At 30.8% G+C, this 19,466-nt stretch overlaps 1 protein-coding gene across 1 annotated transcript; it reads left to right on the top strand.

Moving 5' to 3' along the window:
• The first annotated feature begins 10,623 nt into the window (after nucleotides 1-10,623).
• LOC124938661 lies at nucleotides 10,624-13,488 on the top strand. The gene is made up of 7 exons (XM_047479143.1): nucleotides 10,624-10,881; nucleotides 11,356-11,413; nucleotides 11,521-11,823; nucleotides 11,907-11,955; nucleotides 12,052-12,146; nucleotides 12,794-12,909; nucleotides 13,074-13,488. The coding sequence occupies exons 1-7, from the start codon at nucleotides 10,739-10,741 to the stop codon at nucleotides 13,132-13,134; spliced, it is 825 nt and encodes a 274-aa protein (XP_047335099.1). The 5' UTR covers nucleotides 10,624-10,738; the 3' UTR covers nucleotides 13,135-13,488.
• Nucleotides 13,489-19,466: the final 5,978 nt, after the last annotated feature.

The raw sequence follows: 19,466 nt of genomic DNA, 5'->3' as shown, positions 1-19,466 counted from the left end.
GTTAGACACACGTCTAACTTTCACTAATTAGACTACACGTCTAATTATCCAATAACCATTATACTGTACGTCTAACTCCACTAAGTTAGACTACACGTCTAATTCCAGTTCTACCTAAGACTAATCTGAAGGAGTTAGACTCACGTCTAACTTTCACTAATTAGACTACACGTCTAGTTATCCAATAACCATTAGACTGTACGTCTAACTCCATTGAGTTAGACTACACGTCTAATTCTGGTTCTACCTCAGACTAATCTGAAGGAGTTAGACTCACGTCTAACTTTCACTAATTAGACTACACGTCTAATTATCCAATAACCATTAAATTGTACGTCTAACTCCACTAAGTTAGACTACACGTCTAATTCTTGTTCTACCTCAGACTTGTCTGAAGGAGTTAGACTCACGTCTAACTTTCACTAATTAGACTACACGTCTAATTATCCAATAACCATTAGACTGTACGTCTAACTCCATTGTGTTAGACTACACGTCTAATTCCGGTTCTACCTCAGACTTGTCTGAAGAAGTTAGACTCACGTCTAACTTTCAATTTCTATTAGACTGCACGTCTAACTCCACTGAGTTAGACTGCACGTCTAATTCCGCACATATTAGACTATCCGTCTAATTGTAAATATATTAGACTACACGTCTAACTCTGATGAGTTAGACTGTACGTCTAATTCAATTCATTCATTAGACTACACGTCTAATTCTGAATATCTATTAGACCATCCGTCTAATGACAAGTCTACTAGACTACACGTCTAACTCCGCTGAGTTAGACTATACGTCTAATTTCGAATACATTAGACTTACGTCTAATTCCGTATACATTAGACTACACGTCTAACTCTGATTAGTTAGACTGTACGTCTAATTCTATGCATTCATTAGACTACACGTCTAACTCCGATGAGTTAGACTGTATGTCTAATTCTATGTATTCAATATACTACACGTCTAACTCCGATGAGTTAGACTTTACGTCTAATTCTTTGCATCTAATGCCAAAATCGGTTTAATGACCCTCATTAGAGCCAAGTCTTATGAAATATTGTTTCAATACACCTGCATCAAAACTCATAAGTCATTTCATCATCAAAATCTCAATGGTTAAATTATTTTAACACTTAGTCAAAATAATTTGACCCAACAATTTCCCCCCTTTCGATGAAGAAATTGGAAACCTACATACATATACCAAAATATGCATTCATAACATAAATAAAACAAACCCTTATTCACTTACATTAGACGTCCAAAACCAATATTCGAAAAACCATCAAAGAAACATTGTTTGAAGGAGTTAAATAGAGTAAAAGAAAAGAAATTATTGTTCTTCCATTTTAACTCGAGGATCGGTTGGACTCATTTCTTGATCCGGAAGCATGTTGAGATAAGGAGGATAACTGCGACCACCACGACCGCTTCCGTTTGATCTACCACCACGTTCACCACCGCTGGCACGACCACCTTGATCAACATTGGATAGCCTACTACGGCCATAACCACTGTTTCTGGCTCCACGATCATTACCACTTCGACCTCCACCTCTTTTGGTTGGTCTAGGATTATCATCGTTGCTTGGGGCTCGTCTGGATCAAGTGTCGGTTGACACACCATCATTTCTTCTACTTGACTCGCCTTGGGCGGGTCGAGATTGATCTTTTTCAGCATTAGTCTTTGCGTCCTCCTTTGCTTGAAACTTCCTTTCAATGGAGTCCGCAAATTCCTGTCATTCATTATCATTTCTGCTCAAACAGCTCTAAATTTCCACCATCTGATTCTTCACCAAACTGAATTCTTCCAAGGTTTCCTTGTGGCGTTCATCATTGAATTTCCTTTCAATGTCCAACAATTCAGATTGACGGTTGAGAAGTTGCTTCTTAAACTTGGAGTAGTTTATATTTGAGACATGAGTCTCATACGTGTTCTTCTTCAAAGTGTTGTCCAATTCCTTGAGAACTTTGATAATTTCAACAAAGTCCTTTCTTTCTTCTTCCTGATTATTCAAGGACTTTATCATGCTCTTCTGAAGAGATGAGAGCACAGAAGTCATGGACTTTAACATCTTATTACCATCAGCAGAGGATTCTTCATTTGATAAATTTTCTTGAGACTCTGCTGCCATACTTTGAATAGGCTCAAAGTTTGTATGAATCTACAAGGATTGCTCCGGTTGATTCTTCTCGGCTTTCTTAGCAGCTTCATCCTTCTCTTCGTCTAACAATTCTTCTTCATTTCTCTGAAATCTCTCATATAAATTTCCAGAGTAATGAAGAGGAATGTTGATATTTTCGTGAACATTTCCCACAATGGTGTCAGGAAATAGACGGGGCTTCTTATAGGTTGCTTGTTGATCCTGTTCCTCCTCAGATGAGGAACTTTCTTCTTCAACATTATTATCCTTAGAGGGTTGCCCCTCAGATCTGACAATTTCTGGCTAAGTTACCTCGGCCACTTTCTTTTGAACTTCCTTTGTTCTCACAACAGGGGTTATCACAACATCTTCTTCAAGAGGAGCTTGATCGGCCTCCTCAGTCACATCTTCTACATGAACTTCTTCTTCATTTGTCTCAAGAGCTTGTTCAGGCTCTTGAACAATCACTTCTTCTCATTCTTCATTTGGATTCTCTTGAATAAGTTGATCTAGAATGCGTCTCTCTTCGGCAGAAAGATTCCCGAATTCGATCAAGAGAGCAGCATCTAGCTCATCTGCATCGTTGTCAGCATCAATAATATCCATAACTTCATCATCATTGAGAGGACTTGCGCCAGAGCAATTGGTGCCATGGACGTATCGGGAAACAACCGAGACGTAACTGTCCAAGATGTCGTTCAACTTCTTCAAAACTTTCATTTCCACTTCATATCCCTTCTCGGCAGGATTGAAATTAGCCTTTCTGGCTTCAAGAATTGGAAAAAGGGTTTTTCCATACAAGCAAGCTTCAATGAGATCTTTTCTCTTTAGAGCCTCAGCTACCTCTGAAGTTCTGGCCCATTTAAGAACTTTCTTTTCATTAGCTACCCGCTTCTTCCATTCTCGGGTTATCGCAGAATTCGTAAGAGCATCATTGTACTTGGACGACAGTCTCTCCAGGGACCATGATTCAAAAATCTCCAATTTTTCAGCTGTAATGGCTTTAACTTGATCTAATATGAGGTCAACAATCCTTGTTGCCTCCGATACTTTTTCAGGAACTTGAGTTGCGATTTTCTTACCTTTTCCAACAACCTCTACGAGTTTTGGAGCAGGTCTGGGTTCACTAATCACGATTCCACCTGTCTATCTTGCGGAACGCGTCAATTCAAACGCTGATTGAGGTTTCTTACATAGCTCAGCGGGGAGCTCTACACGAATAACTTTCCCGGCTACTAATGAATCTTTAGGAGCAGGAACAAAAGATTCTTGTTCAGCAGATTGACCAGCAACAAGGGTAAGAACAACACCCTGTTCTGGTTGAGATAACTCTATAGCACCGGCGGCCACTAGATCAGGTTGGACAACAGGAGACACATTCCTGTTAACATTTTCATCATTTGGACCGGCTGACTCAACAGCGGGCCCTTCAGCAGATTCTCTCAACGGAGAAAATACAGATTCAGCTTGTTCCATAATAGGAACATCAAACTTAGACACAACGACCAAAGATTTAGAAGAGGTTACCTTTAAATATTTAGACACGCGAGGCGCCTTCGTCTTCTTTTCCTTTGAGACACAGGATCTCGAAGGCTTCCTTAAAATGGTTGACGGAGTAGATAGAGAGGACATTGGAGTTGCAGCAAGTACGCCTGAACCTTGCCTTAACCTTGAATCGACTGATTCATAGTCCTTCTTGTTTGAACTTTTCAGACTAGAGGAACTGGCCTCCGATTCATTCATTGTTTTCGATCTTTTTGCCCCTGTTGACATCATAGAAGTAGACGGTTGCTTGGATCGGGTAAAGGGTTTTCCACCAGTTTGATAACTAGATGCACCAGATGCACATTCTAAGTTGTTCTTCATTCTTATCAGTGTGTTAGCCACTATAAGGGCAGTAAAAACTCTCGGAGAGTTGATCTACACAGGTTCACCAACAAGAACCCCCAAATGCTTCAACAAATGACTTAGTTGGGCCGCAAACGTTATGCTTTCCTTGTTCGCCTGACAGATTGAAAAGCAGAGGTTCTGGTAAAGGGTATGAGCCCAGTTTACTTGGATTCCCTTCGAAATAGCGCACATATAGTCAAAACGATCTTGACTATAGATATGGAAAGAGCCAGATTTCCCTTGTAGCGCCTTTGCCACCACGTCGTTCAGCAGACTGAAATGAGGTTTAAGGGCCTTCTTGAGTCCATTAACATGGATGATCGAACCATCAGCAGAAAAGGTTTTCTTCATCTCCTCCATGATTTTTGTGAAAGAATCAGATCAAACGTGTGCCCCTCTGTTGGAAGTTCAAAGAACTCCGCATAAACTACTTCATCGAAGGAAAACTCCATGTCGTTGACGGTTGCTATAATGGATTCACCCACCATAGTTGCAGATTTGAAGAACTCGCGAACTTCTTTCTCATAGAATATGAACGGACCGCCTAGATACTTCCTTAACCCAAAATATTCTAGGGTTCTGAATATCTCCACCACCTCCGGTTGATCGAAAGTGTACACCGATGGAAAATCCACCTGCAAGGTACAGTGACCCAACATGATTTTCTTGTTCACCATTTTCGAAAGAATATGAACCGACACAAGGTTTTCAGAGAGATTTAGAGAGAGAAATACAAAAAGAACTAGGGTTCTTAAGAATTTCGAGGTATTGAAAACTTTCAAACTCATGCACTAATGTCCTTGTATGGACAAAAAATAGAGATACAGAATAACCGTCTTTTCTTAAGGGTATGACCCATTAATAAATGTTAGACGTCCTTTTTCAAGGAGTCATCATTAAAAATGAGTGTATATCAGTCATTTTCTCTAAACTTGAAAGACACGTGTCTTCATGTTGGTAAGAGATGACTGTTTGATATTTTGAGCGGGAAAAATAAATAGCTCTCAACGTGGGACAGTTGTCCTTGATCAGTCTAATCAGCACGTATTTAGACGTTTTTCTTACTCCACAAATCCATATAACAAAACGTTTATTAGACGGATGAGTCTATTAGACGCATACGTCTAATTCCGTGTTATAAAAATCCGTCTAATATCTATTAGACGTGTACGTCTAATTCTGCATAAACACCACGTGTTAGACATGTTAGACGTGAGCATCCACTTGCTCGTGACGTAAAAACGTCTAACGTCTATTAGACGTGTCCGTCTAATCGTGTAGGCATAACACCTCAACACATAGACTTAGATGCATAGATTGTGAGCAAAAATACGTCTAAGTACACACTATTTCTTTCGGACACACCTGTCTAACTAGACCGATTAAGGATATTCGTCTGGAGAGTATCTTTATTTCCAAAGTAATTTTCCCTCTCATTTTGTACATAAAAATGTAATAAATAATTTTTGTGGTCCAAAGACCAAAAGCATTTTTAACAACAAAAAACATTTATTCTACTAGAATAGCAAATGCCATTGTTGATCTTCAAGGCTGTGTACTCAGAAGAGTATTCTTCTAGTTTCCTTCCTGCAATCCTCCTGCATCACCTACAAAAGAAACTATTTACACATTTTGGTACCCATACTCAATTGGGTCCTCGATCAATTAGTCCCTTAGGAATCCATATTTGAGTTATTTTGATGGACTTCCCATTTTGTGTTGTGATTAATGCATAAGATTTTGACTTAGTAGATGACTTCCTGCTAGCCACTGATCCTTTAACTTTTGAAGTTGATTTTCTCTTAAAACTCCTTGACATAGAGTTAGGTTTTAAATTGCCAGACTTGTTAGCTGCTTCTAGCTTATTCTTAAGCCAGCTAACAGTAGGCGGAACATAAACAATTTCATTTTTGAAAGCAACTTCTTCATGAATAGGATCAGATTCAATGTCAGTCATACTCCCTTTGACAAAACTTATTGGCTTAAGTTTGTCAGATGAGTTGGACTTCTTGCATGAAAGGTTATGGTCATTGCTATCAAACCCCAATCCGGATCTAGATCCAGCATGTTTCAACATGCTGATCTGATATTTGACAGCATCTCCAGACCTTGTCCATGCACAGACAACATAGTTTAACCTTTTGTTTTCAGATGAAAGAGTTTGAATATGTTTTTTGAGCATCTCATTCTCAGATGAGATCTCTTCAATCTTCTTTTTAAAAGCATTTAATTCTTCAGCTTGAGACAGATTTGATTTGTTTACATCTGATGAAGATTTAGTTTCATTTAGATATTCTGCTAGCTTTCTGTACTCAATGACCATGTCATCTAGTGCAGCTACCAGTTGTTCTCTTGAAAACCTTTCGGAAGAGAAGTCAAATACCTCAGTCTCCTGAGTTCCTTCTTCATCTTCTCTTGCCATGAAGTAGGCCACCTCTTCTTCATCACTTTCACTGGATGAGAAGTAGGAACCACGGTTGCTTCATCTGTTCTTTTCGTCGCCTGCCATAAGAGCCTTCAACTCTTTTCCATCATCCTTGGCATCTTCACGTTTCAGCTTCCGGCATTCCGATGTATAATGACCTTTAATACCACAGTTAAAACAAGTAACATTAGTTTTAGATCTTTTATTGTCATTAAAATTTGAAGTGTTTGAATTAGAGTTGCTCTTCTTCATGAAGTCGCCAAACTTCTTCACAAAGAGAGACATGGCATCGCTGCTCAGTTGCTGAGCTGTCATCTTCACATCCGGAGCGGTTGGTGGCTCTTCAGCAGTCACCAGCGCCTTGGCAATAATAACGGACGTGGGTTGATCTTCTTCCATCCTACAGTTCAGCTCGAACTCATAGGCCTTGAGGTCAGCAAAGAGATCAAAGAGAGAGATCTTATTGAGATCTTTGGATTCTCTCATCGCCATTGTCTTTATGTCTCATTCCCTTGGAAGAGCACGCATGACCTTGATAGCAAGCTCCCGGTTGCTATAGGTTTTGCCTAGGATAGATAGAGAGGAGACGATCTTGCTGAATCTGGTGTCAAAATCGTTCATTGTTTCACCAGGACGCATCTTGAAGCTGTCGAACTGTTGAGTGGCAATCATAATCTTGTTTTCCTTGGTTTGCTCGTTGCCCTTGCACAGTTGAGTGAGTCTGTCCCAGGCCTCTTTGGCAGTATCAAATTCGATAATATAGTTGAACATGCTGTCATCGAGAGATCTGTATAGAACATCAAGAGCCATGTTGTTGAGATTGTTCTGCCTCTTTTCATCAGCGGTCCATTCAGCCTTCTCCTTTTCAATCTTGATAGGACCTTCTGTGACAACGCTCCACATGTAATCATGGAGATAAGAGAGATGAACACGAACTCTTTTCTTCCAAACAATGTAGTTTTCTCGAGAGAAAGTTGGAATGGCTGTAGCACTGACATCTTTGGTTGTGGTCGACATATTTCAGGAAAGACTTGAGAATAGAAACAGGGCTCTGATACCAATTGATAGGATCGGCTTTATCGATAGAGACGGGGGTCTAGTTAAGGATGAAGGCTTATGAAAAACGATTTCAAAGAAATCTTGTTAGTGATTTAATTCGCTTTCTATTCTACGCAAACACTTGTAAACACTTGAAATAGATTCAAGGCGGAATTGTTTACTTGGGTTTGAAGCACAAGATGAAATATGAAAAGATGACAGAAATGAAAGAACACAACAGTTTGTATATGGATGTTCGGAGAAACTCTCCTACGTCACTCCTTCTTCCAACCACCGGAAGGATTCACTATAATATGATTCGAATCAAATACAGTTTACACACACTTAGCTCACTATTGAACAGAACACTTTCTGTTCAATTACAAGATGAAGAATATCACTCAGCTAAAGATGGTTTGATTCTAGCTCTCTCTTGATTCACACACAGTACAATCAGAAAGCAGCTTCACAATATGAATATTCAAAGGCTTGAATTCTCTCAAGATCGGTAAGTTCGTAAGGTTAACAGTTTTTCTTGTTAAGGCAGATTGTCCGTTGTCTTTTAGATTTGTTAAATACTGAGCAGGAGCTAACAGTCGAATCTTTTAGAATGATACGCGGTACTCTTCTATTGGAAAGCCTCCATTGTACACAGCAGGTTCTGAGCACAAGGATCGTGGTCGTACATCACTGATAGTGCGCCGAATGGTCCATCAAAATTCTCTTACGTGGCATTCCTTGGTTGGTTGCATATAGCTGTTGTACTAATCTTCATTAGAAAGTTGAGCAGGAGTAGGGTACATCTATAGCACGTGGGTAGGTGAAATGCTAGCTTCAAGCAAACTGCTTAAGCTGAGCATTAGACGTATTTCAGTTAGACAGATTGTGAAAATCAGTCTAATGAAATCAAACATCTCCTACTAATAACCGAGTCTATTAGATCGTCTAGTCTAATAGAATTAGACTACACGTTTAATTACAATAATCATTAGACTGCACGTCTAATTCCGGTTCTACATCAGACTTGTCTGAAGGAGTTAGACACACGTCTAACTTTCACTAATTAGACTACACGTCTAACTTTCACTAATTAGACTACACGTCTAACTTTCACTAATTAGACTACACGTCTAATTATCCAATAATCATTAGACTGTACGTCTAACTCCACTGAGTTAGACTACACGTCTAATTCCGGTTCTACCTCAAACTAATCTGAAGGAGTTAGACTCACGTCTAACTTTCACTAATTAGACTACACGTCTAATTATCCAATAACCATTAGACTGTACGTCTAACTCCACTGAGTTAGACTACACGTCTAATTCCGGTTCTACCTCAGACTAATCTGAATGAGTTAGACTCACGTCTAACTTTCACTAATTAGACTACACGTCTAATTATCCAATAACTATTAGACTGTACGTCTAACTCCACTGAGTTAGACTACACGATCTAATTCTGGTTCTACCTTAGACTTGTCTGAAGGAGTTAGACTCACGTCTAACTTTCACTTTCTATTAGACTGCACGTCTAACTCCACTGAGTTAGACTACACGTCTAATTCCGCACATATTAGAATATCCGTCTAATTGCAAATATATTAGACTACACGTCTAACTCTGATGAGTTAGACTATACGTCTAATTTCGAATACATTAGACTTACGTCTAATTCCGTATACATTAGACTACACGTCTAACCCCGATGAATTCTTTTATCCAAGAGCTTGGGTAGCTTCACAAAGCTTTTAAGAACATGTTGATCATCATCTCAATGTATGGATCAACCTGGATGATGATCAATTTGTTCAAAACAGTTTGTGATCAAAAATTGGTTTTTTGATTTTAAAATTGTTTTGAAGTGTAAGGAGTTATCCAATATTTTCTTTATACTATATATACTTGATTGGTACCAAAAACAAGAACATTGACGGTTCATTTTGACTCATTCAAGAACTCAAAGTTTTCATTTTATTTTGAAAATCTTGATTTTGATCAAAATGATCGGGATTGATCAAACATGATTCAAATAGTTGTCCAACACCATTACAATCATGTTGGGAATCTTTCTGAGTTGTGATTCAACAAAATTAACCCCAAGAACATCAAACCCGTTTTTCTAATTTTTTAAATTCAAATTTTGTTTTTTTATTTATTTAGATCGATTGATTTTACCATTTTTTTTTTATATTTTTAGGGTTAAATAAATAATTGTTTTATATGAAATTGATACAACAATTTATTTTAAATTATTTATTTTTATTCCTTAATTTTTTAAAATTATTTTAAAATAAATGAGTAAAATATTTATTTTAAATAATTTTATTTTTTATTTTAGCACTAACTCTTAATTAATTTGATTGATTGGTATAATAATTAATTATTTTAAATAAGTTTTTAGTTATAAGATTAATTATTTTGATTTTATTTATTCAAAATTAAGTTAAAATAATTATTTTAATATTATAAATTGGGATGTAGACTTTTAAAGCTTACATTGGTGATAGATATAATTTTTTTTATAATATTTAAAATATTATATATATATATATTTAATTATGAGAATATATATTTATACTATATAAATATTTTATTATATTGAAAAATAAATAAAGTAGGAATCTATTTATTTAAAATTCTTTTTTTAGGTAATAATAAGTGAAAAAAGTTTAACCTACTAAGGTAGTCCAGTGGTAAGAGTCGGTTTAAGAGACTAAAACGTAATGTGTTCGATTCCATTTGGAAGCGTTTTGAGTTTAAGCGGAGAGCATCAAAAGGTCACGGGTTCGATTTAATCTGGGAAGCGTTTTGATGTTTAAACGGAGGGTCATGACTATGTAGTGTTATGCTAGTTCTCCTTAATTTTTTTTAAAAAAAGTGAATGAAATTTTGTTATTATATATATTAATATATAAAAGTATAATATTATTAAATTAATTTAAATTTATTGCAGTTAAAATTTATGTTTCTATTTATTAATTTAATTTTTTATATATACATATTTAATTCATAAATATTTAGAATTTAGTATTTAATTCATAAATCATATATATTCATAAATAATTCATTTTTAACTTCCTAAATAAACAAATCCATTTTTTTGCCCTACTACTTCTTGAACTGCTGTCTTCTTCAATCCCTTTTACAACCTCCGAAAGACCACAAATCTGCGACGCTATATTCAGTTCGATTCACATAAGCTTCTTCTCTCTTTAAGAGACCAATCCAATCATTATGCCTGTGTCAGAAAGTGAAGGACTGTCGGAGGAGTGCGCGGAGATTGTTACAACAGCTGATTGTCTTGATGGTTCTTTGATGTTCCATCTCGTCACTGACATTCTAGGGTTTGTCCTCTTTATGCACCAGCAAATTCCATCGTAAGTCTCTGCGTTATATCCAATCTTTTTCAATAAAATGCTAAACCTAGTCGATTTCTATTCACTGTACCATTTCCAATGAGGCTTTGAGTTGTGGTAAATTATCTTAGCTTTTCATGAAGTAGCGGACTCCATTTCCGTACTAAAGGCTGTCTAGTAGTCAAAGATCTAAGCAACATTATCAAAATGAGTATATAGATGGAGATGTACATTCCTTTTCACCTTGTTTCTTGTGTTTCCTACAGTACTAGCACATATATCTCAATCTTTACACATTAACAAATTCTGCACATTAGATGAGGGTATATCTTTGAGATTGAATGAGTTCTATGTCCTGCATTTCTCGCCTAGTTTCTGTCCGCTCTTTCTCATGCTGAACGTAGCATATTGTGTAAGATTTATTAATTTCGATCCCTTTTAGGAACAAATGAACTGCCAATTTGATATCAAATTACAATACTTGTGTCTCTACAGGCCATTACAAGATATCTGTTTTGAGTTTGATACTCTCCAGACTAACTACAAAGAGTTGGTATGTTGTTTCATTACAACTCTTCATATTATTATCTTAGTTGGACTTTTTTATTTGTTTCCTTTTCTTCTAATTGTGGAATAATTAGATAATTACTCGGGTGTTAGGAGACAGAACTTGAACATGCTGAATTAAGGGCATCTTCCCGGAGGAAGCATATTGGAAGGATGAGAGAGGTCAAACAAGGGATCAAAAGGCTACATAAGTTAATGAACTCATTTTCTAGCTTCCGAACATCACTACAACTTGTAATTAGTGAGATTCCTGCTATTCAATGTGTTATAGTAACCCTTGGACCAAGTCCAATACGTCCTCTACACGTTTATGAGTTGCGTTTTGCGCATGGTAAAGTTACTTCCGCTGGTGATTTTGAGACTAAAAGTAAAGCAGCAGATGGATTATCGAGAAAAGTATTCATATCCTTTAACTCTTTTGCTATTTTGAGAATGTTAACTGTATTTTTGCCCATTAAAGGATATGATGTCTTGAGCAGGCAATTCGATCACTGATCTCGAAAGGTGCGGGAGCAAATTCTTATGCAGGTAGATGTAGTTAAAACTGTATGAATATTGTGGTCAATTTCCCACTATGCAAAGGATGAAGTCAGCTTGTCAATACAATTTGTTCATGTGTTATAGGTCCTACAAAGTTGTTTATGCTGATTAAAGCCCCCTCTTCTTTCAATCATCCTCAGCATTTTCTTCCCAAGCGTGATTTCAAATACAACAAGAAGGTAAAACCTTATGTTAACTGACAAACAAAATATTGACTTGAATATGCATTGAGTAACATTCTTTGGAGAAGGCAACCACTGCTTCAGGGGTTGCTAAGGATCACAATTCCAGCTAAGGGAATATATAGAGGGCATGTTACAAAAGGAAACAAAGAATTTGGCGCGATGGCCCAAATTCCACTATTTATCTAGTATTTGTATTTTCTTTTGTCAAGTAAGTGAGGCAGGGTTACAAGCATTGAGACATGGTAAATGGGTCATGTCTCTTCTACCAAACTCCTTTCTGTACCTTTGATGCTTTTACTTTGCAAATGATTATTTTATCTTTTATGTGAAGCTCCTTTCCAATCGTTTTTTTCTTTTAATGGAAAAAGTTCTGCTTGTAGGCTTCTGATTCTGCTTCAAGATATTCCATGCTGGACAGTCTACCATTTTAGCTATTATTGCTTTTGCTTTCTCAGAAATCATACAGTTATTTGTTATTGTTATAAACTATATTGGAAGATCTGCTCCAATGTAACGTAAAATTATTACCATTATATGCAAGCTCATAAACTGCACTTCATGGAAGTTTTAAATTTTGCATGTTTGAAAGGTCTAATTTGTTCTTCAGAATTACCTGAACTTTTGTTTTGCATCTCTTTCAGATAGTACCCTTCCGATTGCGCATCAAGTGCAGAAGCCAAGATCAGGAAGTGAGTCCTCAAACCGCTGATTCTGACACAAACCATCGATTGAACTCTATTTCTAATGATTTTATCTGGTATTTGATCTTCTCCTTTTCTACTTTTGTATTTGATCTTCTTCTTTGTGTTCCACTTTAGATAACTTTGTTCAACAAAATGCCTTGAAATTCCTTCTTCCAATTTTCATCTTGTGCGACCATTTGCACTTAACTGATTCATGCGCGCTCACACACAAACACAGGTTTCAATGCAGACATGTTATTACGGGTATAGCTTCGAGGGCATCACCGACCGAGGAATGAATTCCCTTCTTGCTTCATTGATTTAGGTATTTTCAGTTGTAAAGTCAGTGCTGGGATGATTCCAGTTTCCTTTAAAAGTCTCCTTACATTGAATACCCTTAGTTCTTTAGTTTGAATTAAATACAACTATTACAAATGATCTTTACAATTTAGAGAAAATTAATATAATTAAAGAAATGATATAACATTTGAATTCAAAATACGATTATTAGAAACGGTCTCGACAATTAAGAGAAAATTAATCTAATTCCAAAAATTACCAAATAAGTATTTCCAAATGGCGGTGTTGTGTTTTCTTCTCTATTGTTTTGTATATGAATATTAAACACAGAATTGAATGATGAACATGGAATTAAAATCCTAAAGCATGGACTGTAATTTGATATTGTTTTGTTTTTAACTTTGTGCCACTTATTTGAGTCATAAAAGTAGTACTCATTTTGACTGAATTATTGAGGCATTTTTTTGTTGTTTAGAAATATTACTTTTGAGAAGTATATTTACATTGTAAGGAATTGTACAGAAATTAGAAAATTTTAGTTTAAAGTTTGTTTTGATCAAAAACTAATTTTTAAGCATTCACAAGCTCCGGCTCAAGCCATGGTTAGTGTCAACTGACCTCCTCCCACTAGGAAGACTCCTACAAGCTCTGGCAAGGCAATCTTACAGTTACACGGTCTTGTTATGATTTTTACATTTCATCTCTTTATTATGATTTCACTTACATTTTAAATCCTCATCACTCTCATACAGATATATATATATATATATATATATATATATATATATAATTATAGATTTTTTTAAAATTATTTCATAATTTTATCATAATGTTTCTAACTAAAAGAGAATTAAAAAAAACAAGATAAATAATGTTTTTCTCTTCATTATATATTTTCTGTCATTATATACAATATATATATATATATATAATATAATAAATAAATATGGATGTGAAAATTTTACAAAATAAATATATATATATCTGAGAGGGAATCCATTAACTGAAAAAGTTAAATAATTTCTCTTTGATTTTTTTTTTTTTCATCAAATTCTTTTCTCTTATCCTTCTGATCTCTCCTCCAAATTTTTTTCCTCAATCTTTACTCTTAATTATTAATTAAATTAGATAAGTTAAATATTTTATACTATTCTCATTAATTAAAATATTATATTTTATACTTACAAAATGATGGTGTTTGGAATTGAAATGATAGTTATCTTTTATTTTAATAAATTTATATATATAGAATATCATCCTAACTTATATAAAAAAACTTTATATGTATATATATTTTCTTTTTATTTGTGTTTTTTTATTATAAATAACAATTTATATAATAATTCTTTTATTTATAATTTATTTTATTAACTCTCATATTTAATGTACATAAAATATATAACTTATCTTCTTATTTGTTATATATATATATATAATTTTATCTCGACATATATATTAAAATAAATCCTTCACCTATTTTTATTATAAATAAAAATTTATATAATATATAATAAACTTTTTATTTATAAATTCTTTATTAACTAGCCATATATAAAAACATATAACTTATTTTATTATTTTTTATATATTGAAGTATAAATATATATATATAAAAACATATAACTTATTTTATTATAAATAAAAAGTTTATTATATATTATATAAATTTTTATTTATAATAAAAATAGGTGAAGGATATATTTAATATATATATATATATATATATTTATATATCAATATATAAAAAATAATAAAATAAGTTATATGTTTATATATATATATATTTATATATATATATTTATATATCAATATATAAAAAATAATAAAATAAGTTATATGTTTTTATATATATATATTTATATATCAATATATAAAAAATAATAAAATAAGTTATATGTTTTTAAGTATGGCTAGTTAATAAAGAATTTATAAATAAAAAGTTTATTATATATTATATAAATTTTTATTTATAATAAAAATAGGTGAAGGATATATTTAAATATATATGTCGAGATAAAATTATATATATATATAACAAATAAGAAGATAAGTTATATATTTAATATATATATATATATATATATATATATAAACAAAAATTACATATTTTATTATTTTTTTTCTTTTTTTAATTATTTTTATTTATATATATAGTATTTCTTTGTAAATTATTTTTTTCCATATTAATTTGTATATTATATATATATATATATATATATATATATATATATATATATATATATATATATATATATATATATATTAATGAAGAGATGATTTATATATCCTCTTTTCTATTTTTTTATTATGTAAAATATGGTAAAATATAAAATAATTTATAAAAAATTTAAAAAATATATAAAAATATATATATATATATATTATAAAGTGATATATTGAGAAATAAATGATAATATATATATATATAATTATTTTTAATTAAATAGTACTAGAATAATTACTCTCATACTCTAGTGATATATATATATAATTTTATTATTATTATATATATATATATTTGATTTTATTCCATCATATATATATATTATTTTTCTACTTATTTCTATTATGAATAAAATTTATATAATATATAATAAGCTTTTTATTTATATGTTTCTTTATTAACTTATTATAAACAAAACATTCAAATATATGAGAATTGATTGGGCAATGAAAATTTGAGATGGAATTAAGTACGTAACGTAATTCACATAAAAAATAATATTATTTTTCTCTTCTCATATTTTATCATTTTTCACTCTTAGTGATATGGTGACACTTAATTCTTTCTCACAAATTATATATATATATAACTTATCATTTTAATTTTTATATATTTATATTTTCAGTTTATCATTAATATTTATATATACACAAACAAAATAAACAAAAGTACTATATATTATTTTCTTTTTTAATTATTTTTATTGGTATATATATATAATAATTTTAAAAAAATTATTTAACTATATATATATAATATATAATTTCTTTTATAATTTTCTTTTCATATTCATTTATATATATATATATATATATATATATATATATATATATATATATATATATATATATATATATATTAATGAAGATATAACTTATATATCTTATTTTAATTTTTTTTTTAAATATGGTAAATATAAAATAATTTCTAAAAGTTTCAAAATATATATAAAAAAATAAATTATATATATATATATAAAAGTATATTTTTATTTATCCATAAATATATCATAAAGATTAATAATTTGTAGTGTATTGTTTAATTTTAGATATAATGATAAAAAAATAATTATTTATTTTTATCTTAAATATATATATATATATATATAAATGATATATATATATATATAAATGATATATATATAAATGATATATATATTGTTTTTTTTATTATAATTATTCACCAACCAAATATTATAATAAGTATGAATTAAATAAAAAAAATATTTATTCCAAAATAATATGATTATTTAAAAGTAATTATTTAAGATGATTTTGAGTAGGTAAAATATATTTTGATAAAATAAAATTATAACTTAAAATAAATTTTATTTTAGTATTTTGATAAATTAATTAAATAATTAACTACCATAATGACTTCGTTGCAATGTTAATAAATTTTACATTTTTTTTTTATTTTTGTTGCCAACAATTTCAGTATTAATGTCATTAATCTCATCTAAGTAAAACATTAAAAATAAACAATCTCAGTTTTAATGTAAATTTTAAAATTAATTACTTAAATTTTTTTATCATATCTGACCAATTAAATATAAAATATAAAATATACAAAATTAAAATATACAATATTCGCTTCTTCGTCATCATCACATATTAAACCAACAATATACATTGTTTTCCCAATTTTGCACCAAAACCATCTCATATCATAATCATAACATTTTATCAACACTTCAAAAAATCACCACAATCAAAATAATCTCTAATCTCATAATCTCACACTTTCATACTTCAATCATATACACATCTCAATTCATATATTCTTATATTTTTAACCATCAATATCATTTTAGAGAACCACGAAAACTTTATCATTTTATCATGTCATAAACTTTCTAGATCTCAATATTGACATTGCATTTTACCTTGATTGACATTGCATTTTACCTATTTCTTTGTGTAGTCATTAACTCATTTGAAACAAGAGAGACATATCATATACATTTTCTATTAAGAAAGACAAATTTCTTTTTATTAGGAATCAAATCAATTACACCATTTATTTTCTTAGTCATGATAAATCGATTAGGAGAAATTATTTGAAGTTGTAAATCATCCATTTTGCTCTTATCTAAAAGAATAATGTTAAATACTTTACACATTATTATCGGCATTTTAATCCCTTACTGCGACCTCTTTTAATCTAATTCGACAAACCAACCACTAATCACAATTCATCTATCATATCGTGATCTCACACACCTCTTATATCTCCTACCAATCCAACCACCAAGTTCAAATCGACCTATCATCTCGTGACCTCAAAATTTTTCACACACCTCTTATCCCCCTCGACAAATCAACCTCCAATTTTAATCGACCCAACAATTCCCACATGTAACCTAATCGGTCAAAATAATCATCTTTAACATTATACATTTAATTTTTCACACACCTCTTATCCCCCTCGACAAATCAACCTCCAATTTTAATCGACCCAACAATTCCCACATGTAACCTAATCGGTCAAAATAATCATCTTTAACATTATACATTTTTACTATCACTTTGTCCCACAAATCTCATGTTGGTTAACCAACAATCTCATTTTATATTTATCTATCAATCTCAATCATAATCTCATGATTTTAATTTCACTTTAACCACCATTGTTTTTTCATAAAAGTTGCGCATAATTGGTTTTGAACCATTGGTTTTGTTTTTATTTTGTATTATGAATACTTTAACCTAGACAACTTAAGATTGTTGATTTATATTTAAAACTTTGTGTATGCACATATACTTTATATACAACTTCTTATATTATTAACTATTCAAATATATATATCGTTATTATTATTTTTTAAATATCTAATAAATACTTATTATTTTAATATATTTTAATTAAAATTTTAATTTTAAAATTTTAATTTTAAAATTTATTAATTATTCAAGTTGATTATATACATTAATATTTATATATATATATATATGAATGAATTATTATTATACTATTAATGCTGATTTTTTAATATATTATTTTAAATAAATTTTGAAATATTAATTTCATATAGTTATATTTATTCTTTAAGGTTATTATATATTTTATTTATTAAATAGAGTAGAAATAAAAAAAAGTTTATCAGTTTTCTGATTAAATCGATTCACGGTTTGACCCATGCGGACTGTACCAATTTCTACTCACGTCAATATCTAAATATCTAAATTAACTCGATAATTTAAATGTTAAACTTTTATTGTTATAATGCAAGTTCGAGATTTATGTATCAAAATTAATTTTTTTTTTAATTTAATTATTTGAATTTAATGAGCGAATCAACCCACAACCAAATTCAAATATTCATTTACTCTCACATACATATTTAAATTAAACACAACTCTTGACCCGACTTAAATATATTATATTATATTATATATATATATATATATATATAAGAGGTGAGTGAAATTATATTTTTTAAATAAGTTATAAAGTTATTTAAATGAAAAATGTTTTTCAAAGTATGAATTGTAGTTATATATTTGAATGTATTTTTTATAGGGTGTGTTTGATAACTTTGGAATTGACGTTAGAATTGGAATTTAAAGTTCCAATTCCAATTCCAATTCTTAAGTTTGGTAGACCATTTAATATTAAGAATTAAAACTGAAATTAAAATTTCGATGGAATTCAATCAAGTGTAATTTTAGAGTTCTCAATTTTACTCTTTTTAGGCCAGAATTGTAATTTGAATTTATTTTATGTCTTTTTAAATAAAATAATTTATCATTTAAAACACGATTAAAGGTTTTAATTAATTATTTATTTTAAAATTTAGGATGTTAGAATATCGAATCAATGTATTTGTTTTTTTAATTTAGTAAGTTAACATGTTAAACTAATATATATATATATATATATATATATATATATATATATATATATATATATATATATATATTAATTTAAGAATTTAATATGTTCCATCGATATTTTAAATTGGAAAAAGTACTTGTACAACTAGCTCATTTAAACGTATGTACTAATAAAAGATCATTTAAACGTACGTACTATCAAAAATTGGCTCATTTAGCCTCTTCTAGTAACCATAGTTAACTTTTATTTTTAAATTTATATATTTATTAA

The sequence above is a fragment of the Impatiens glandulifera genome, chromosome 5, assembly GCF_907164915.1.
Source record: "Impatiens glandulifera chromosome 5, dImpGla2.1, whole genome shotgun sequence".
Lineage (NCBI taxonomy): Eukaryota > Viridiplantae > Streptophyta > Magnoliopsida > Ericales > Balsaminaceae > Impatiens > Impatiens glandulifera.
The sequence above is the reverse complement of the archived record's forward strand: the minus strand, read 5'-3'. Positions and strand labels throughout refer to the sequence as shown.